Below are 22,942 nucleotides of genomic sequence, written 5' to 3' on the forward strand. Positions count from 1 at the left end.
CCAAAACAGTGAGTTAGGTGCTGCATAAGCCGTTATTCTTTTCCCCTCTTTTGATCTAAAAGGATTGAACTTTACTGTGAAAAAGAGCTACAAAATGGACCCACCATTATCTCAGTTGCCCCCTAAGGATTTTGGTGAAAAATATTTCTTCTCAGATCCCTTCTTTGACTGGTAGATATGTAATATGGCGGATCATGAAATCTTCTTCTTACTAATCCTTGTCAGTAAAATGTGTTTGATATTTTATAATTGTGAAGTGATGAGCACTTTTCATATGTTACCTTAGGATGGTAATCTCTTGGATGATCCAAATATCATTTTCAGATAGCAGAAAACCAGATTGTGTAATGATATTTACATAACTTTAACCTTGAAATTGGGTAGAGAATATAGGTTAAAATGAAAAGTTGATGTGTCATTTTCATTAGGGAAGAGTTATACGACACTGCATTATAGGCATTTGAGTGAGAACAGGAAAATGATGGAGGGAGTGAGGACTGAGGAGGGAAAAAGTAACGACAATACATGCTTTAGTATATGGTATGGGAGGGCGTGATAATAACTAATAAAGCCTTAGCAAAATCCTCTTTTTAGTCAAAATATAAAATCAAAGCATATACACACAAAAGGAAAAGGGTATAAGATCTTATGCCTTTAATCATTCCTCTAACTAGACTTTTATTTTTGTTTTAGTCTGACCAAATACAACACAAACAAAAAGCAGTGGTTAAAATTAATCTGAGTAAAGTCTCTTCTCCATGCACCGGAAGTATGGATCATTGAGAAGATCAGAAAATGCAGAAGAATAAGAACAGCCTCTAATCTTGTAAACAAGAAAGTGTTAATGGTATTTATATAGAGTTTTGATGGAGAGTTTTTTATTTACCTAGGTAGTTAAAAGTACCTAACTATTTCCTATGACTCTGAAACTGAATAAACGAAGGGGAAGTAGGTAGTTACTTTTTTCATTGAGATGCTAAAATAATTTTTTACTTTAAGTTTTACATGTACACACGTGCCATCCGCCGCTACCTAAAAGGCTCAATATGAAGAGGATTAGGTTCGAAGTTGGACCACTGAAATGAAATCACATTCCCTCTCTCTCTCTCTCCCTACCCCCACCGAATTTTAGTCCTTGTGAACATAGTGCCTATTTGTTACAAAGCCAAATGCACTTACCATTTGCCCTTTGTGCTTTAAAATTTTGGCGCTTTCTGTCCCTTTTTCAACTCCATGTCCCATGAAGTAAAGTTCAGCCAAGAATAAAAGGAAAGTAGACACCAGGATAGTACTACTACTACTACAATATTCCTCATTTGAAGATCCAAGACAACACATATTCTCCCTCTGTTCCTCTGTTCCTCTGCAACAAATGGAATATGAATGTACTCCTCTTGCCTGGGAATTCTACTACCAAGAAGAGGTGTCACACTCACTCACAAATCTACTTTGTTTCATTTCAATTTTTCTTTTTTGCTCCTGTTTGCTCAGTGTTGTGTCATCAGCAGGGGTTACAAGACTTGAAACATTCCCTTCTCTACACAACCCTGGAGCTAGAAGCAACAATTGCATCAGCTAAGGAGGAGATTACCAGAAGAGAATGTGAATTGATCCATGTCAATGACCTCTTAAGCAGGGTCACCAAAGAGAGAGATGAAGCTCAAGCAAAATGCCAGAAGCTAATGCTGGAAAAACTGAAGCTGCAACAAGAACTTCATCAGCACCAGAACAAACACCAACAAGAACAAGAACAACAACAACAACTTGGTCAGACAAATCAAAGAGACACCACATCACAGAGTGAAGAAGAGGTGCAAGAAGGGTTCTCTGAAAAGCACTCTTCTGACTGTGAAGAAACCAGCATGCCCTCTTCTGGTGGGAGTTCAACCCCACATCCAACACCACTCCAAGTAGTGCTTGAATTAGCAGAAAAGAAACCATTGCCTGAAAAAGGAAAACTCTTGAAGGCAGTGGTGGAAGCTGGACCACTGCTTCAGACACTTCTCTTGGCTGGACCACTCCCACAGTGGCAGCACCCTCCTCCACACCTCAACTCCATTGAAATCCCTCCAGTGGCCATTTCACCTCAAGACTCTTCCAAAACCACTTTCCCTTTCAATAACAAGAGGGACCTTCTTCTCCACTCTGATTCTCCGGTTTCAAAGAGTAGAAAGGTCATCACTCAGCACTTCCCAACACCTACCACTGCTTCACATCATTCCCTTTCACACCCATCATTTTCATAATGCTTTCTTCTGCATACCAAATCACACTCAAACAGGTGTCCAACTGCATCACCTCATCTTTGTCCTCTTATCAACAAACTCTGACCTACTTTTCTGTGCTGGGAAAAAAAAAAATCTTCATCTTAGTGTTTACAATTTTCTTTTCTTTTCTCTAATCTTATCTTGTTATGTATATATGAGAGCTAAGTTCTCACAAAATTGATGGGAATCAAGTAGCCTCCTCCATGTTATGACACAGTTTTGTACTTTGGTAGATAGATATTAGAGGGTGATGTAATGTAATGTAAGGTAACCAGGCTTCAAATGGCTTATAATTTTTAATTTAAGGCTGTTGTTGTGCTAGTGTTATTGCTCTTAATCTGTTGCTTTCTTTGCTTAATACAATAATGATACTTTAGTATTAGCAACCGAGCAATCATATATTTTCCGAGAATTTTTCTTTTCCATGAAGCACACTTCATTCAATGTTAGTGTCTGCCATTAAAAGAGCACCTAATTTGGCTCCCCATCATGAAGAATGGATGTTGGTCAGACCAGGCTAAACGACTATAATAAACTATTTTATGTAATTAATTGTTGGTGGTTTATTTTATGAACGAAAAAGAAAAAGGACATTTTGGAATCACTTGAATTATAGTCAAACAGTGTTCATTTCACATGGAGCGGCCATGAATCACGATCATGGCTGTGTCTCAACCACTAAACGCAATCGGTCAATGAAAATAATTAATGGTAATTAGCATGAGGCAAATGCTAATAAATAACAAGTTTTTTATAAGGAAAAAAATCTATTGTATTAAAAATATAAATGTTAGAAATGGGTTTTAAGTCTAACTCAATCCTATCAAATTTTATCAAATTAAACTAATTTGTATGATGAAATTTACACTTCACTTATATATTATAAAATTGTTTTATCTTTTAGTCGATGTGAGACTTTCAACACATTCCTCACACCGAGGTATATTTATATAAAATTTTTAATTTATTAAAATCATAGAAAACATATAGAAGATTTATTATATATATATATATATATAATGCGATTAAGACATTTGATTAAGGGGAGAGTTATAAATATGATGGAGTGCACATGCAATGAGAAGAATATCCACTTAATCTGCAGAACATGGCATTGACATGGAATTCCACATAGACTTGCACGGTGGCAGATTATTGCTGACTTGGAGGACCACATCACCCTCTATGTCTCTCTCTCACCCTATACCTACTAACTTGTGTTTCATATGTTATTATATATAAATATAAATCTAGAACATTCTATTTGTTTTTTTACTAGTTAATTAGTATAAATATTCTAGTTAATATGTATGAAAGTCTCTTTATATAATTGACATTATATTAAGAAATTTTTATATAATTATTTTTACCGATTAACAATTTTAACTTATAAACTCCTAGTAATTAATAGTTTATGATATTTAACTTATAAGTTGTGAGTAGATAATTTAATTTATTGAATGAGAAATAACTAGTATAATTGATAGATGAATTTGTTGATAAATATAAAAAAATAATTATATAAATTTATTATCTAGATAAAAATATATTTTCATACCATAACATTTTCTTATTTTATTATATATAAATAAATAAATAAATTATTATTAATATTTTAGTTTATTTGTTTTAAAGTTTTATAATTTTATTTTAACAAATAATTTTATTTTAAATTATTGAGAGCACAAATAGGGGGATTTGTGAAATTGAAAATGGGCAATAATAAGTAAAATGAAATTAAAGGTGATAAAAATATGTTAAAATATAAGAAATAATAATAAAATAAGATTAAATAAACAAAGAAACTAGTTGAAGTATTTTGTAGTTTAAAAATTATAAATTTTAAGATAAATTACTTTTAAATATTACCAAACAGTTTTTATTGATTAAATTAACTTACAAACTAATCAAATAAGTTAATAGTTAATTTTCTGATCTTATCAAATATCATCTTTAACTTTAGTGAAGGATGAAAATAAGTGATAAATTGAGTTTTAACACCTAGGTGTATTGAAAAAAAAATATCATATTCAGACCATATTATACTTGAAAAATATGTTAAACGTGTTTTTCTCAATTGATAATGATGATACCAATTGCGGTTCAAGTATTTTATATTCTTTTCTTTTACTTCACTAGTTAATTTTACTGATACAATACATTCGTTCTAGAGAAGCCTATAATGTACATATCAATAAAGTAATAAATTTCTTTTCTTTAATTTGATTGATTATTTTGACCTAAGATTTTTGCTTTTTTTTTTTCCGTATTGTGGAATGGAGCCATTGGTTAAATAGTGAGAGAAAATTAAATTCAATAAAAATACACATTTTCAATCTTTTCGTGATACTTTGAAAAGTGTAATTGAAACGCCAAAAGTCCAGAAATTGAACACGACACCACGAAGATGAAGAGGTTTCAAAGATTGTAATAATGACATAAAATAATTTGATCCTAATTCTATGTAACGAAGCAAAGAAAGTGTTTACTTAAACAAGATAGATGAATGTATTGTTTGGGTTGAAAAAAGAAGATAAAATCAGAAGGGGTACCTACTTGACCAAGCAAATCTTTGACAGGTAAATAGTTATTATGATGAACATGGTTGACAATAAGATACAAATTAAAGCATTAATTTGTGGTTATGAAAGACCATAAAAGTAGAAAAATATGAGATTAACATGGTGACAGCCTGTTTTTGCTATAAAAAGATTAAAACCAAATTTCATGGTGTTAAGCACATGGAACTGTACGTGTCACATGAAGCAAACTATGGACAAAAAACCTTTGTCTTAAGTCATAGTCTAAAGTTACGTAGTTCCAACAATTCAACACCTTAATCTTCAACCTCATCAAATCACCGTTGTTTGTTCCACGAACAATATTCAGAACCAGTTGTATAGCAAAAACAAAAATAGCCTCTAAGTCCACAGAATTTCTTCCGCCTACGCTTTCTTTTCTTTAACTCAAAGACCAAATTTGTCACTTACATTTTCAATAACCCCTCTGTAAACAACTCGCGAAGTGGGTTTAAATCCGTTTTCAAGAGTTTAAGTGATTTTCTATTTTTTTATTTTTATATATTTTAAAATTATTTAAAATATTTTAGTTGTAAAAATATTATGGTGTATTTTTTCTGTGATATCCCATTTTAATAAGATTAAACTACTAAATAAAATATCACACAGTTATAATAACGAGAAGCATTCAGATGAATATAAAACGTAGGGAAGATAACTATTACAGTCATCCGGAAATACTCCAAAGGAAACTTAGGCATACCACATGGTCCTAAGCAAAAGGAAATTTAAGGGTTCAAAGGTCTTGCAAAAGGGTTGCCCTCAAGGCAACTAATACAAAAAGGCCTCATGGCCATGAAACTACTCCTAAGGCATCCATATAGGGAAAACTAAGCCGCACCGTTGCGTCTCCCGGATCCATCTCGAACCTCCCTCTCATCTGCTCCCACCAGAAGGTGATCATCGCAAGAGAGAAAACATAACAGAAACAAACACAACAATGCAAGGGTAAGCTAGTGTAATGTGAAACTTAGCATAGTGTAAAAGAATAAGTGCATGAATATCCACAGGCATACATCACAGAGACACATAAATCATGTTATGGCAGACAAGCAAGACACTATGACTCAATTATCCGGATACATATACTAGGATCGGATTCACTGGACGCTTACACTTGTGGTGGCCTCTACTGCTCTGCAGAGCCATTGCCAATGGGTTTCACCCTACCACACACGAGGTTAGCCTTTAAGCGTCTAAGGCCATTATCCTGCCAAAGACTAGGGCCTCCCGCTACTCTCACCACTTGGGTCAGTTTGCTCTACTTGAGACTCACTAACCCTTTAGAGTTTCGGGATGCGATCCTTACTTGAATCCTTATCTTAATATATACACTACACGCCACCATAAAGTCTCCCCACGGGACTCATGGAATTACGCCTATCACCCCAAATTTATGTTTCATACCATATCCACCACCTTTTTCTCGAAACATCCAATTCTCATGCAAGTTCTCAACCAACCAACCAAACAAAATCCATGTGTTATTCATGCCAACATACAAATTTTTAGTTCACAAGATTCAAACAACCACATAAACATATTCACATTCTTTAGGTTTTGAAAGAAAGGGGTAAATAAATAAATCACAAAATTCACCCATCAAACACAGAGAGAAAACAGAATTGGAACCACCCGCTGTAGCAGCCTCGCTCAAGCTAGGAGTAGTCGCCCAGGCGAGAGAAGCTGTCTCGCTCAGGCGACTGGCTCTCGCTTAGGCGAGCCTACAACATTGGGTCTTGGAAGGTTTCATGATTTCTCGCTCAGGCGACGCTGTCTCGCCTGAGCGAGCTGGCCTGTCGCCCAAAAAGGCAGCCCCTCGCCTGGGCGAGTGCTCGAGGCAGGACCAGGGTGAGCATTCTGATACCCTCGCCTAGGCGAGACGAGCTCGCTTGGGCGAGAATAGCATAGCTCACCACTGTCAACCCACATGCAGTGGCGGAAACCGCCCAGATCCACTCCCAAACACACATGCAACTCCATTTCATCCAACAAAAGCACACTATGCACGCATATAAACATACAACGACCAAAAACAGCCAAGAATAATTTAAGACCGATGAATCTAGCTTCCCTTACCTCTATATTGAGCACCAAAAGCAACCCGATCTGAACTAAGGGGTACTACAACTTCAGGAATGAGCTGAAACACGGAAAAAGGGACAAAACGAGCTCAGAGAACTTAACCCCAACTTGACCCACGCGTTTTAAACGGAGAGGAAAAGGAAATGAACGGACCAGAAGCCCCGAAGTTCACTTACTTGGAAAAGAAAAGGTCTTGGTAGCTCGGAGACGTGCGGCTGGTGTGCCCTAGCAGAGGACAAGAGAGCAGAGGAAACTGTTTTCTGAGAAGGGATACAAGAGCAAATGAGTGAACACTGCAGGGTACAGGGTCCTACTGTAGGGCTAGCTTTGGGCCTCCGAAAAGGCCAGGCCCAAAACTCTATACACTGAAAAAAAGGCTTACATTTTCTACATATAAATTGTTCAGTCCGATTTTCCTACATATAAATTGAAAAGGGTTATGTACTGGTCATTGTTAAGATAAAAAGTTGTATCACTAATTTGTGTATGGTGTGTGCCTTGAGAAAAGAAGGATGGTTCAGTGTTTTCACGTAGTGGATAGGACCACAATTGGATCCAATGGACTCCTGACATAGCCCACACTCTTGACATATCTTGGACCAAACTCTGTAATCATCAGCCCATACCAAAATCACGACCACCAATGCTCATGCCTGCCGAAAAGGAAAAACACATTTTTGTTTTGAAAAATATATTTCATCAAACTAAGTTTGTGGAACTCAAACTCAGTGCTCTGAATAATAATAAGTATTAAAATTTGAGCGAATGAGATTTTGAAGATAGGTAATTGATGGGATTGCATTGGAAGAAGAAGAGTTTGAGGTAATTGATTGGAATTCCCATGGACGCCCTATAAGATGAACCCTAAAAAAAAGGGGTATGGAAAAATGATTGGAGGGAAGCAGAGAGCGGCAAATGCAAATGAACAGTACTGAATTTATTAATTTAATTTGTAATTTTGTTTAAAAGAAGAAAGGTAAAGCAGGAGAAAGTGACAAAATCCCAGTAAAGCGTGACAGTGCCAGCTCCATTTGGCCTCTCAACCCAAAGTCTTGTGCTTTTCACATACCCATTTCCCCATTCGCCCCACTCCCCTTTCTGCTTCCCCTTTCACCAAATGGGTCATCTCCTTCTTCCATAACATAACAACATACCCACGTTTTCTCCTTTTCTCTCTCTTCTTCTTCTTCTTCTTCTTCTTCGTGGGGTTTAACGTTTCACTCTACAACAACAGCAACAAGGAGAAGAAGAACAGGATTAGAATGTTTTCTAGGTTGATACATCCCCATGAAGGGGGTGTTGGGCAGGAAGACATGCAGGGTGCTTCCAATCACGCTCACCTCGGAGACCCTTGTCTTGTTCTCACCTCTGACCCCAAACCTCGTCTTCGGTGGACCTCTGACCTTCACGAACGCTTTGTTGATGCTGTCACTCAACTTGGGGGTGCCAGTAGTGAGTAATTTTTCCCCTTTCATATTTCATTCATGCTATTATGTCTGCTGCTGTGTTTTTTTTTTTGGCGTGCTGTAATTGTGATGACATGGATCCCATTTGGTGAAATTTGTTATTAATTTGTGTGTTTTGGCACTGTTGGCTTGATACTGTTAGGAAATTGTTTCGAGTTGTTGGGATTCGTGCAGAGGTTTTATTTGTTGTTCATGGAGGCCGGAGTTAGGTAGCAGGGAAAGGAGGGGCCTTTCTTATCTTAGTTGTAGTGGTATATGTTGGAATTGCAGGTTTGGCTGCATTAGATATAGGGTTATTCTCCTAATTATTAGTGTAGCATGTTGTTGTGGCGTGAAAGAAAACTTTGCTGTAATTAGTGATTGTGTGTCTTGTACTGTGGCATAATTATGCACTCGATATTGCTATCCCTCGAAAAAATAAAAAATACTGTAACTACCCAACATTAACCACCACAAGCAAATCTTAATATTTTGCTTATTTCCTAACAAGTTGAAATTCATCAATTTTTTGAGTGGTGAATAATGTGATAAACTAGACAATATAATGTGTGTTTGGAAGCAGAAGTAACGTCAAATGGCCAAAGCTACAACCGGTAGTATCTATTGAGATGTGGCAAACCACATCAAATAGGCCTAGTAATGTGTTACCAAACACGCTAGTGGGATATAGAAGGACCTAGAATGGTTACAATGTGGAATACTAGGTTTTAGTCACTAAACTATAATAAAGCTTATTCTAAGGCTCTTTTTGATTGTTTTCAATTTCATTGCAGCATATTGATTTTCGTCACTCTAGTAGTTAGTTGCCTTCTATTTCTGTATATATTTCAGTATCTTTCCCATGCACTCATGCTGTGTGTTTTTCATAATGCAATACCATTCTCAATGAAAATTGACTTTATCTAGGACCCACAAATCTTTAGCTAGCTTTTACCTAGCACAATGCCACCACTATCCAGGAATGAGGGGAGGAGAAAGCATTCAGTAATTGGTACATTAACTTTAGTTCCGGTGTTGGAGATATGTTCTTCAAGTCAAAAGTACATCCCTTTAGATTTTTTCTAAATATCACGGCGATTTAGTCGTCTTCATGTTATTCTTGATTCATTTACTTTTTTCTCAATTTGTAGTAGGGTTATTTATGATTTGTGAATATATTCTAGGAAATTCTGATATATACACGAGTGATATCATCAAGCGTCTTCTGCTCACTGTATTAAATTTATTTTTTACAGAAGCCACTCCTAAAGCGATCATGAGAACCATGAATGTCAAGGGTTTGACACTCTATCATTTAAAAAGTCATCTACAGGTTCATTTTGCATATAATTTTGCAACAGTTGATTACATATGAATTGGTGAAATTGAAATTTTAAGATAATGTTCTGTCTTACACTATTGTTCATTGCATTGCAGAAGTACAGGCTTGGAAAGCAATCAGGAAAAGATTCTGATGAGGGATGCAAAGATGGTAGGTTTATCTATCTTTATTTTTGAAAAATATTCCACCTTTTTTTTAAAAAAAATTTGATGTATCGAATTGAATCACGTATCAATGTCTGTTTCAATGGATTGGTCACATTTTGATCTGTGTTGTTGCCTTGCTAAAAGAAAGGTTGATTCATACACCAGCAATACTGTTTATATTATAAGCTTTTTTGTATTGGTCTAAACATAGTCTCATTCATTGAAAAACCCATGCAAGGGATGTCAGGTTCATATCTTCAAGAAAGCCCCGGTACTGACAACTCATCTCCAAAGTTACCAACTTCTGATGCAAACGAGTAAGAATTCTATGGTATCTTGAGAAACAATTTATTCGTGTCCCCAGATGTCTGAATGGTTGTTGATAAACAAATTGAAAGTTCCAATGTCACGTGTAGGGGTCATGAAGTGAAGGAGGCATTAAGAGCACAAATGGAAGTGCAAAGTAAACTACACTTACTAGTGGAGGTAAATTTCCTTCTCACAATGTAAGGTGCTTTATCGTGTGGACAGATATGAACTAAATAAATAATAACAGAGAATGTTCTATTCAGTGTTCTACAAAGAAATAGTTGGTATACCTTATAAATGTACCCTAACACTTACTATTTTTAAGAATTATGGTATTGCAGGCAGAAAAGCACTTGCAAATTCGGCAGGATGCAGAGCGGAGGTACATGGGCATGCTTGAGCGAGCATGTAAGATGTTAGCAGATCAATTTATTGGGGATATAATTATGGACACAGATGGTCAAAAATTTCAAGGGCTGGAAAGCAAAACACCCAGAAATTCCCTTGTTGATCACGTTGGGTTTTTCCCTCAAGTGTGTTCTGAGGTAGGTGGAATGCATGTTTCAGAAGTACCACCTATTCTCCACCCTCAAGGAGCTGATTGTTCCACTGAAAGTTGCCTGACATCACTGGAGAGTTTAGGAGGGTTGACGCTCGAAGGATCTCCGGGCGGATCAAAGAAGAGGATGCTGAGCTTGGATTCAATGGTGGCACCATTGATCTGGAGTGAAGCCAACACCAGAACTCAAGGAATCCATTTAGCTCAAGTCAATCCTCCAGGAATAACTAGGTATGGTATGTAGGGTAGGGTTGGGAAGTTTAGTTCCTCATGAAGAGAGTTGTGAGGAAGTGCTTTGTTCCAAGCTTTTAGGATTAAGTTCTGAATTAGATTCTCATCTGTTCTTGTCCATCAAGTTGGTGATAATCAACTTGCTCACATGTCATTGTGTAAATTGAAAATACCTTGTGCCTTAACTTAGACCATCGTTAAAGGTTGGCGCTGACCATGTACGTTTCTCACTTCTTCCTTAGTGGCCTTCGTTCTGAACTTTTTTATTTTTTCTAATTATTAACCATTACGAATTCTTAGAATTACTGTGTTCTGCTGGTACAATGGTTCTACCTCCATTTGGTATACAGAGCATTGGTTCTTTATTTTTCTGTTGTCACTGAGGGACTTTGTTTTTCGTTTATTTATTATTGCCATTAGCAGAGTCTTGATAGATAGCCTCCCTTATATCATTTGGGTTTTGGACAACTCATGGTGTTGTCAAATAATTCTTTCATTATGGTTTTGTCCTTGTAGAGTTGCAATGAAATAGGCAATATAAACAAAAATAAAATTAAAAATTCAATGCAGTAAAAAATCCTGCACATATAATTTATATTTATAATTAATACATGATACTAATCATAGTTAATAAATTTAAAGAAATAATTTTTGTTGATTCAAGGGCTAAAATTAAGCAATTAAATGATATACATATTGGAATATATTTTGCAAAATAAACATAGATTTTGATTTTAATTTATTTAAGTTAGATAGTAGATAATCATATATTAGTATGTTTATTTTTAATTTTTATATATGATATATGTAAAAGAAATTTCCAATTCAACTATCTGTTTTGAAAATATAATTCAATGGAAATATATTGAATGAGATATTAGTTAATAAAATTTATACTAGAGTAATACATGTTTGGCCATTCTTTTCTTTAAAAAACTATTATCAATAATAAAATATTTTGTTGAAATATAATATTCCAAAGATTATCATTTATCTTTTAAATCATATAAAATTCTATATTTCGTTGTTTGTAGTAGATCTTTATAATTTCATTCTAACCGCCGAAATTCCAGACATACATGTCAACGCAACAAAAGTACATTCTTCACTTATGAAACCGGAGATTGTATTAAACAATCATACCACATGGATCGATTGGTGGACATTTATTCGGATTACATAGTAAATGTAATCAAAGAAAATAAATAACAAGTCCCATTGTCTCCTCTCCCACAAATAAGGAACAAGTCCACACATGGTTGAGATTTGAATTACACAACAGAAGCAGAAAAAATATGTATGGTACAAGTTGTTGCATTAAGGAAAACAAGTGACAACACAAAATGTTTGGAGAAAATAAAAACTTTTCAACTTGATATCTTTCTCTGAAGAAGCAAACTTAACTCAGATTCAATATTCCTTCAGCTATCACAAACTGTCGTTGACAAACATCTGTTAACTGCGAAACACATTAAATTTTGTCCAACTAGACAACTGGTTGTAAGTGTAAGCTGGGTAGGAAAGTAAAGGAAAGATGATTGATTGTGATGAGGAGAATTACGAGCAAACTTTACAATTGGGAGGAAGGTGAATAGTACTGATTTCCATTGACATTTTGGTGAGTTTCAACTCAAGGAGACTGATAACACACCACAGTCCAAAAGGAAGCTTTGTGAAAGCCGGGCAGGATCGAATTTCCAGTTGTCTCAGAGAGGGGAGTGCCTTGGGGTTTATATACCAATAATCCAAGTGCTCCAGCTTCCAAACTCTTAACACACGCAGCTGAGGAAAACTTTCAGGAAGGGTGGTGAAAATGTTTCCAGTGTAGGATTCTGCAAGTAAAGACAAGGAGCGAAGGTTGGGAAGATCTTTCAAAATTACCATGGGGTCCTTCTCTAGTTTGGAATGTGATAGGGTAAGTTCAACCAGGCTTGGGGAAGCTGAGATAGAATAGATGGACAAGTGAAGCATCCCGGCAAATACATGTCATAGAGATTAATCTGATTCTTCAAAGAATTCAAGGATATCTTCCAAGGCCCACCCTTTTCATCTCGTGATTTTAGCTTCAAGGATTGGAAGTATCCTAGTTTTGCAATCCAATCAGCTACTGCCTCGAGTTGTGATTCCATTGCCTTTGGCTGGAGTGACATTGATTGGCATGCTATTCCCAGTCTTTTGATATTGACCAACTTGTCCATTGTCAAGAAGAAGGAGAAGGAGAAGAAGAAGAAGAAGAAGAAAAAGAAGAGAGGAGAAGGAGAAGAAGGTGAAGAAGGTGAAGAAGAAGAAGGAGAAGAAGGAGAAGGAGAAGGAAAAGAAAGAGAAGGACAAGAAGGAGAAGGAAAAAAAGGAGAAGGAGAAGAAGGAGAAGGAGAAGAAGAAGAAGAAGAAGAAGAAGGAGAAGGAGTAGAAGGAAAAGGAGGAGGAGAAGAAGGAGAAGGAGAAGGAGAAGAAGAAGAAAAGAAGGAGCAGAAGGAGAAGGAGCAGAAGGAGATGGAGGAGGAGGAGAAGAAAGAGAAGGAGGAGAAGAAGGAAAAGAAGGAAAAGGAGGAGAAGGAGGAGAATAATGAGAAGAAGGAGAAGGAGAATAACGAGGAGAAGGAGGATAAGAAGGAGAAGAAGGAGAAGAAGATGACGGCGGCGGCGGTGGCGACGACAACAACGACAAAGAAAAAAACGAAAAAAAAATATGAAAGAATGAGAAGGAAGATGATGAACAGTGCATGTTATTTACCGACGGATTTTTTGGTAATTACGACGAATTTTTTGCTCGATAATTATCAACATATTTTTCTATCGATAATTACCGACGAATTTTTCCGTCATCGAAAGATTTATCGATGGATTTTTTGTCAGTAATTATCGACGGAATATGATTTTCGTCAATCAAATTTTATCGACAAGAGTTTTACAGATAGATTTTATATCGTCGATAATCTGTCGGTAATGTTGATTTACCGACAGATTTGACCATACCTACAGATTTTGACCGTCGATAATATAAGTTTTTCTTGTAGTGTCAGCTTTTCTAAAAGTTTTACCACCAAATACTAGAAGTAGTCCCCCGAGCAATTGAAAAAACTCATTTTTGAACAGCTTTGGAGAAGTCTTTTCATGAAAAAGATTATGCGCTCAAAGGAGTGATGGGTTCTTGAAAGATGGAACTGCTCCAGTTCCATCAAATGGAGCACTACTGAAGTGGAGTTTGATGAAAGCCTTATGTTTTAGCATATCGCTACAGATCTTATAATTAAAATTGGCTCATTTTTTTCATTTTCTAATCTCTATTTTTTTTTCTAAAATTAAAGTTTGAAAAATTTAAAAGAAAAACTTATTTCACCTGCTTTATTTACCATTAACTAATATTTCTTTATTTTTTATTTTTTTCAAAAATAAATTTATCCATCCAGATGAAATTGGATGTTAACACCGGTATATGATAAACTATATACAAAGGCATTTGCAACGTATACACACCTTCTCATTTTTCTCAAATGTAAGATTTTTCTGCACCTTAATTACATTTGTCTCAATTTGGTGTATGATAACCTAAATACAAAAGTATTTGCTTTACTTTCATCTATGAGATGCTTTGGTTAAGCAATCACAAGAATTAGGGAATACGGTTCATTTTTATTATAATATTGTAACAAAATTGTAACTTAAAATTATAATTTTGTATTTGTAAAGATGGTATAACCTTGTGTCACATAATTATAATTTTGTACGCAACATTATAATTTAAATTATATTGTTATATGCAAAATTAGAACTTAAAATTATAATTTTAAACACAAAATTATAATATTACCTACGTACCATCTTTAGTTAGGTGGGGTGGTAGTGTTATATTGCACCTGCTTTAATTTTTAGTTGAAAAATAGGTTTTAATAATAATTATATTAGTTTTTAATTAAATGAAATATGTACAACACATAACAGTTTGAGAAATGTGCTGGTTAAACGATCATAGAAATTTGAGAGTTGATTTTATCTACTCATGTCTTAATAACAATAACATGTGGTCCAACCTTATATCATAATTTAATTTAATTAAATTGATAAATTATTCAAATGTCTCAGTTATACGTTGTATCTTCTTATTAAATATTCTTTCTATATTGTCCACCAGAAAGAAGACGTGTGCTAAAATGGATGTGCTTGCGCAATTGCAACGAGTTGCAAGATGATAATTGAACTGAGTGAATGTATTCAGCAATTAAGAGAAAAAGGAACAAATTTGTGGGGTTTAACGTCAATAGACTAACTAACTCTATGAAGTCGGAAAATAAATGGTAAAAAAATGAAAAATAAAAAATGATAAGAAACGTTTGGCTGAAAATTTTGTGTCATGCAACATTAATCATGATAAGAAACAATTAGGAGGAGGTATCACTTAACAATATAAAGATTTCACATGTTCGTCGGCATTTTAACTTTCATACCAATCAACTATCTTCGCTATAATACTCATCAATTATTCTGTATGAGCAGTGAGGGTAATTGGTGGTGGATTCAGTGTGAAAAGAAGGATGGTTTAGGAATAAATAAAAGATATTTAGATGAGTAATTAATTCAAATTTTTATTTAATGAATTTTGACTTAATTCTCATTAAACAAAATCATTAAGTATTTACAATATTTTTTTTATTTTTTTAAGTAGTTTTTTATTTTTGTAGTAAATAAGAAGACGTTTTTGAAGTAAATAAGAAGACGTGACTGATATTTTCGTCTTTCATATCCAATTCACCGATCAACTCTCTTTTCTAATCTCTTAGGATTAGTCGAGCAACTTGTTCTTTTCTTTCTTTACATAGAGTTGATGAGAGTGGAAGAGTGGAAAGGAATTGTTTAGAGAGAGTTGATTAAAGAGTGGAAGGAATTGAGGAGAGAATAAATATATTTGTATTGAAGATATAAAAATAGAAGTACCGACTAAATAATCAAAATCAAATAAAAGGGTACTTTGACAAAAATAAAAATACTTTTGTTCATTTAATAGAATGAAAATTTTTAATAAGGACCGAATTGAAAAAATATATACATTTATGAGATACATAAACCCACTTGCCTAATTTTTATTATGAAAATTTATTACATAAATTTAGTCATGAAATTTTGTAAAATAAGTTAAAAAAAATACAAAAATTCAGATTAAGTATTTTTCAACCAAGCACTCAATTTATCAATAACAAAAATAAAAAAACAAGAATAATAACGAAAGAAAACATCACAGAACTAATCAAATGAAAAGAAACTTAAAAGAAACCATGCCTTAAACTTAAACGTTCTCTGCATAATCGATTGTATTCTTCATCCGCACGTTGAAATAGTCTTTATGTGCTCCTCGTCTCATTGGCTAAGGTACCATCAACATTATATTTTACCTTGTAAATCCAGTTACAGCTTATGGACTTTTTGTCTTTAGGTAGAGGAACAAGATTCCATGTGTGATTAGTATCCATTGCTTCAAGCTCAGCTTTGAACATGCTTCTTGGTGCAAATTCTTGCTACACATGCTAATAATACAACTTCCTCGGTCAGAGTTCGGATTACACAAGACGATCAAGGTAAAAAATATATACACATTCTTTCAAGAAATAGCCTTCAACGAGAACCAAACTTACCTTCACTCTTACGCGCCGGAGAACCTATTTTTCTGACATTTCTTCTGACAAGGCAGTGTACGCAAACCGCACCTGACTGCCAAACATAATAAATTTTTGCATTAGGAAACCTGTGAGCTGAAAGAGAAAGAAAACGAAGGAAGGATAAAGGGAGGTAACTCACAATAGGGGCGAATCATCTCTGTGGACTTCACAGTTTGGCGGAATGTTGTACTTTTCGGCATGAATTTCCATTGGCATGTTTGTCAACTTCAACTCAAGAAGACTGTTAACATGATTTAATCCATCAGGAAGCACTTTCATGCGTGGACATAATCGGATCTCCAGTTGTCTCAGGGAGGGAAGTGCTTTCTCCTCTATTTTCCATTCCTCTAATTGCTCCAACTTCCAAACTCTCAAGACACGAAGCTGAGAAAAGCTGTCAGACTCGCAAACAATTCTTTGTCCCAAGTAAGAGTCTGCAAATAAAGACAATGAGCGAAGATTCGGAGCATCTTTCAAAATTTGCATGGGATCATCCTCTAGTTTCGAATGTGACAGGGTAAGCACAACAAGGGTTGAGGGAAGGAAGAGCTGATTCAATGGAGTGTTCAAGCATCCGAACAAATACAAGTCAGTGAGATTAGTATGATGTTGCAAAAACTTCAAGTGTATTTTCGATGGTCGACCTTGTTTATCTCTTGATCTTAACCTCAGTGATTGGAGGTATTGTAGTTTCGCAATCCAGTCAGCCACTGCACTCACCTGTGAATGGCACGTTATTCCCAATTTAGTGATATTGACCAATTTGTCCAAACCACCCTTGACAGGAGTCTCTTCGTCTACAAAAACTCCCCACAATGTTTGGAGGTCATGTAGAGAACGGCCTATATCTATTCCTATTGGTTTGGGTGGAAATGTGATGCGGTTACTCTCACTCAAGGACAGGTGTCTCAGTTTCATTTTCCAGATGGATCTTGGTAGAGTTTGTATGTAAGTGTGTTTCAGATCCAGAGTCTGGAGTTGCAGCAAGCTATTTATATATGGTGAAAGTAACTCTAGATAAGTCCATCTTAGGCCAAGATACCTCAATCGAGAAAGTTTTGCAATGTCTTTGGGCAAGTTGGGCTTGTACACGCCTTCTAAAACAAGCACTCGCAGCTGTAGAAGACAATTGTTCAAAATACAGTGCTGCAGAAAGTTACGTATATCATGACCAGACTTACTTGCAAGTCGAGTATCAAAGGACAGGAAGGAGGAAACGCTCTGGTAGTAGGTTCTCAGGGAATCGCAATCACTGGCATAGGTGAACCTCTTACCATGAATATGCTTGTGCCAGATATCTTTTACTTCAAGGTGATCTGCCACCCGACGTATTCTGAAATTTTTTGGAACTGCCTCCAAATCTGTGCTAGTGCCGCCGACTTGAGGAATTCTAGATTCAGTGGATTTGAAGATTTGACGCAAACCATTAGGGAAACGACATGTTTTGACCTTGCCATTGCGCTTTCTCTTGGCAATTTGAACCATGTTGAGATCTATCAACTCAATCAAGTACCTTTCTGCTACCAGCTCTGGTGGCCATTCTTGGTCTTCCCCAAGAGGCACAAAGCCCTCTGCCACCCAGAGAGCGACCAATCTTCTTACAGGAATCTCAAAATCAGCCGGAAACAGTTCAAAATAAAATAAACATCTCCTTAGATAGGAAGGTAAGTTGTTGACAGTGTCAAATGTTTCAGACCATGTGTTTTGATCTTCATTGGGCTGCTCTAGCACCTTTGCCCACTCTTCAGCAGTTACATCTTTATGAAAAAGCAATTTGCTCTTTTTTTGTATTTCGAGTGGTAGTCCCCCGCATTTGGCCATAATTTTTTTCCCAATCTCTTCAATCTCGTTCTCGTGTAGCTTTGGCTCCAAGTTCATTTTCACATTCAATTCTCTCGTCAAGAGAATCCAACTATTTTTATCATCTAATAAACGTAAAGGATGTACAAAGAACGACTTACTACATGCTCTTAGCGCTTCCATTGCATTGTTTGTGGTAAGAAGAAATCGGCTGGCTGTTAACCTGTCAGGTATGGCCTCCCTCAAGTTGTCCAGGGCATGGGCAGTTTGGAAGCCATCAACAACAATCAGATACTTTTTAGTCGCCAAGGTTGTAAGTACGACTTGTGTTGTCCACATGTCATGTTCACCTCCCATAATTATTTCGGCAGCCTTCTTGGCTATTTGGTTTTTGAGCGGTTCAACCGTCGAACTTGGAGTCACCCATATGACACAATCAAAATGAGATAGAACAGCTTCGCTTCTATATATGAAGCTGGCCAGTTCGGTCTTACCCGTGCCTTTAGTTCCAACTATTGAACAAATGCAACGGTGTTTCTCATCCGACAGTAACTGGGCCATCAAAATCTCCACGTCTTCATCAAACCCGACCATTCTGGATTCTTTAGCAATGAGAAGTGGTTGTGTCTTCCTGCATAATGACTCAGCTTGGGATTGACGTTGAACCAAACTACATGCCTTTCTACCTCTTCCCGCATCTTCTATTTTCTTTCTTATCTTCTTTATCTTGTCCATGATATGAATCCGTGCCTTGAATCCCAGAATGTTGTTTAGCAGTGTCACATGCTTCAATTCACACGCGCATTCTTTAATAACAAGATCAAGTTCCGGGACAATTTCTTTCATTTGGTCCACCCAAATCTTGTATCTTTCGTCTAATTTTTCATATCCAATCTCTTGTAAATCATCAAAGAGAGCATTCATTAATTGTTTTTCTCCCTTGATTAATTGGAACTCTTTTTCGAACTCCGTGATATGCCGATGCGAACAAGAATCGGGCTGTGCAACTAACTTCAAACCGAGATTATCGCCTTCGAGTACCGATTGTCTTTCACGAATATGTATATTTGCAATGCCGTAAATTTCTTTTCTTTTGGAGATATTGATAATTTCTTTCAATAAGCGATCGATGTTCTTGGCAAATATAATTCTTCTAAGGAAGAAAAAAAGCCCATCCTTATCTGGATACGCATCAACAATGGAATGTCCCTCTCGAGCCACCATTCTCAATTGCTCCACCCACACTTTTTGTCTCTGATTCACATCTTCCGCAGCGCCATCAATATCATTCAAAAACACTTTTATGATAGCTAAATATCTTCGGACTGTGTTTAAATTGTGGTCCAAACACCTCCACAAAGACTCAAATAGCTGGAAACATGTAGATGTAAGAGGTTCTGATCTTGAACCTATAATGTCTTCCATCACTGGTTTCCATCCATCTCCGAAAGTCACTATTTTCCCTCCATCTTCGAAAGTCCTCCTACTGGACAATGCATATCCAAACTGATTATTGATATGCTCCATCTGTTCCATAAAATTCAACTCCATAACATGTTGCTGAAAAGGACAGCACCGTCCAGTCATTCCTATGCCTTTCTGGTGCATCAGGTTAGGTTTCAGATATCCCTCTTGGGTCTAAGCCTTTTCTTAATCCAAACGAGACGATGAACAGCGATTAATGCCGCCGGAGATGTACACTAGATCTGTTAAACGGCCAAATTGAAGAAAGATATTATCTTACATCTACTATATTTTTTATGCGTGTTGAGATGCGTAATACGGATGGTTCTTACCGGATTTTGTGAGGAGGTATTCGAAGGCGTCGTGGAGAAGGCTTCGAAGGCGGAGTATGAGGCTATCAAGCTGAATTGTAATTTGAGAGAAGCTCTACTTGAGGAGAAACATATAATTTGAGTCTGAGTACGTAATTGAATATAATATAATAGAAAGTTATAATTTAATAAAATATTTATTTAACGTATAATATAATCTTATAATAAATTATTATATCATATAATATTATTTGAAAATATCTTAAAGATATTTTATAATATTGTTGAGATATGTACAAAGCCAAATGATAAGGAACAAGGTAGTTAAAATCTTGATATTATGGGTAAGAAGTTCACAAAATCGACAATTTGCCGCTCATAAATTTTACTTTATATAATAAATGATAAATCATTAAATAGAATCAACTTTTGTATCGCTACTCCATCACACTTTTACAAAATTAATCATACAAGTTTAGGGTCGTAAGAATGTTATATTTTAATTAATTGGAATAAAATAAACATTTGTTTAAGTCCGCATTTTGTTATTGAGAGTTTGATCGGACTTAATTAGAATGCAAATTTATAAAATTTTAAAAGTTATATTACAATATGAAATATTAGGAATTATATTATAATATGAAATATTATGAGTATTAAATTTTTTAAAAAATTATGAAAATATGAGAGATATAAGATATATGACAGATATAAGATATATTTACAAAAGGAGGAACTTTTTATTTTATTTTATTCATGATATATATATATTATCGGATCAATAATTTTGTGACTTTATTTTCAACAAAAATCCAGTAAAGTCATCTAACTTTATATTTTGTTACACACACATATATTATAATATGAGATATTACGAGTCATATAATTGCACTATAAAATATTATAAATGTTGAGAATTTGTAGGAGAGATTTAAAATGTATGACAGATATAAGAGATATGTTACTAAGAAATTACTTATTCATACTCTCTCTATATATATAACAGAAATGTAATAAAATATAAAATTAAATGACTTTATGATATTTTTTTTTAAAATAACATTACAAAATTATGAATCCGAAAATTTTTCCTTTTCTATTTAGGTGAGACGAGGACTTAAGCGAATATTTAATGTAATAAAAAATCACTTATTTTCAATTTTGTTTTAATTAAAATCTTATTTTATTAGTCTTGATTAGATTTTATTTTAATTGAAATTCAAGAAGATGCAAGTTTCAATAGAAAAGTCCTTCAAATTTTAATTAAGTTTGAATTTTGTTTTAATTAAAACCTCATTCACAACATTCACACACACAAAAAAAATTGTAAGTCTAGAAAAATGTAATTTCTAAATGGTAATAATAAGAAAAAAATCTTAATTGGATGATGTATCTATAAGAAAATCTTTAATTGTATAAAATGCTAAAAAAATGTAAATTTTAATCGTAATTATTCTTAAATTATATTTATTTTTAATTAGTGATGTTGTGGCCGGTACAATAAACTTAATTGTATTAAATTTATATTTTATTTCAATTTTACGTTCGACAATACTAAATATTTTATATTTTAATTAAATTTAGAAATATTCTTATAATATCTTGCGTTACGTGCATATTATTTTTAAAATAAATATCACACTACAATAAATATAATTATGAGTATAATATGTCATAAATTTCATAATTTTGATTTAAATTTAACCATTAGTATGTCATATATATATATATATATATATATATATATATATATATATATATATACGCGTGCGTGTGTGAAAAAATGTTATTGTATTAAATTTTAATTACATTAAATGTAAAAGAATGTGAATTTTAATTATATTTATTTTTAATTTGGGGAATTTATTATACACATTACAATGAACTTTTTATCGCATTAAATTTCAATTAACTTTACATTTTATTTGAATTTTACGATTCCCATAAATGAAAAATATTTTATATTTCAATTAGTTATATAAATATTCTTATAATATCCTTCATTACAATACATATTATTTCAGAAAAATATAACATCATAATAAATATAATATAATAATGAGTATAATCTATCACGAATCTCAATTAAATCTAATCATTAATATATATATATATATATATATATATATATATATATATATATATATATATATAAAAGAATTCTGTTAACAATAGTATTAAATATTTTATCATATTTAAAATTTTAATAATCTAATTGTATTATATACTAATATAAAAATAATAAAATTTACTTTTCTTTTTCAAAAAATAAAAAATAATGTCAAATAACTAAATTTATTCAAAAACTATAAAAGAGAATATTAAGACGGTTAAAAGCAATTAACAAAAATTAAAATATTTTTATATAAGGTATATATATATATATATATGGTTATTTGAGAGACTGTGGTTATATGTATTATATATTTTGATCTTATTTATATAAGGTATTTGACATTATTTTTATTCCAAAATTTTAAGATAGTAAATGTTATGTATTTTTATTCTTATATAGTGTTTAACTTTGTCTATCCTATCCAATGTGGGACTTTAACTCACACTTGGACTATTTCCAACAACCACTCATATACACCATCTGAGATAAGTAATAAAAACTTCAACACACCACTCACATGGCTGCAAGATATTGATTGGAACACTCATATGACCGACCCATCACGATCTTTGACTTATATTGATTTATCTTGACCTTCGACCTAGTATGACATGTCTCAAATTTTCATCTGGAACAA

General features: G+C 34.1%; 3 protein-coding genes and 1 long non-coding RNA gene across 7 annotated transcripts; 2 read left to right on the forward strand and 2 right to left on the reverse strand.

Moving 5' to 3' along the window:
- The first annotated feature begins 1,042 nt into the window (after nt 1-1,042).
- On the forward strand, nt 1,043-2,588 carry LOC114190532. The gene is made up of 2 exons (XM_028079458.1): nt 1,043-1,423; nt 1,509-2,588. Exons 1-2 carry the CDS (start codon nt 1,373-1,375, stop codon nt 2,244-2,246), a joined length of 789 nt encoding a protein of 262 aa, XP_027935259.1. The 5' UTR covers nt 1,043-1,372; the 3' UTR covers nt 2,247-2,588.
- A 2,873-nt stretch (nt 2,589-5,461) lies between these two features.
- Nucleotides 5,462-7,360, reverse strand: LOC114192476. The gene is made up of 3 exons (XR_003606109.1): nt 7,108-7,360; nt 6,926-6,989; nt 5,462-5,726 (listed from the first exon to the last, which is right to left on the reverse strand). It is a non-coding gene; the product is annotated as an uncharacterized LOC114192476 (long non-coding RNA).
- Nucleotides 7,361-7,919: 559 nt separating this feature from the next.
- On the forward strand, nt 7,920-11,265 carry LOC114192474 (protein PHR1-LIKE 2-like). Of its 4 annotated transcripts, none has more exons than XM_028082207.1 (6): nt 7,920-8,383; nt 9,633-9,709; nt 9,814-9,868; nt 10,103-10,181; nt 10,263-10,350; nt 10,515-11,265. In XM_028082207.1, the coding sequence occupies exons 1-6, from the start codon at nt 8,194-8,196 to the stop codon at nt 10,974-10,976; spliced, it is 951 nt and encodes a 316-aa protein (XP_027938008.1). In that variant the 5' UTR covers nt 7,920-8,193; the 3' UTR covers nt 10,977-11,265. The 4 variants fall into 4 exon arrangements, with proteins under 4 accessions (XP_027938008.1, XP_027938010.1, XP_027938011.1 ...); XM_028082209.1 differs by having other exon boundaries at nt 7,921-8,383; nt 10,112-10,181; XM_028082210.1 differs by having other exon boundaries at nt 7,923-8,383; nt 10,281-10,350.
- A 4,828-nt stretch (nt 11,266-16,093) lies between these two features.
- LOC114190060 (probable disease resistance protein RF45) lies at nt 16,094-20,314 on the reverse strand. Its single transcript, XM_028078825.1, has 4 exons — nt 20,211-20,314; nt 16,754-20,120; nt 16,591-16,666; nt 16,094-16,482 (listed from the first exon to the last, which is right to left on the reverse strand). The coding sequence occupies exons 2-3, from the start codon at nt 20,020-20,022 to the stop codon at nt 16,615-16,617; spliced, it is 3,321 nt and encodes a 1,106-aa protein (XP_027934626.1). The 5' UTR covers nt 20,023-20,120; nt 20,211-20,314; the 3' UTR covers nt 16,094-16,482; nt 16,591-16,614.
- Nucleotides 20,315-22,942: the final 2,628 nt, after the last annotated feature.

This window comes from Vigna unguiculata, chromosome 7, assembly GCF_004118075.2.
Source record: "Vigna unguiculata cultivar IT97K-499-35 chromosome 7, ASM411807v1, whole genome shotgun sequence".
NCBI lineage: Eukaryota > Viridiplantae > Streptophyta > Magnoliopsida > Fabales > Fabaceae > Vigna > Vigna unguiculata.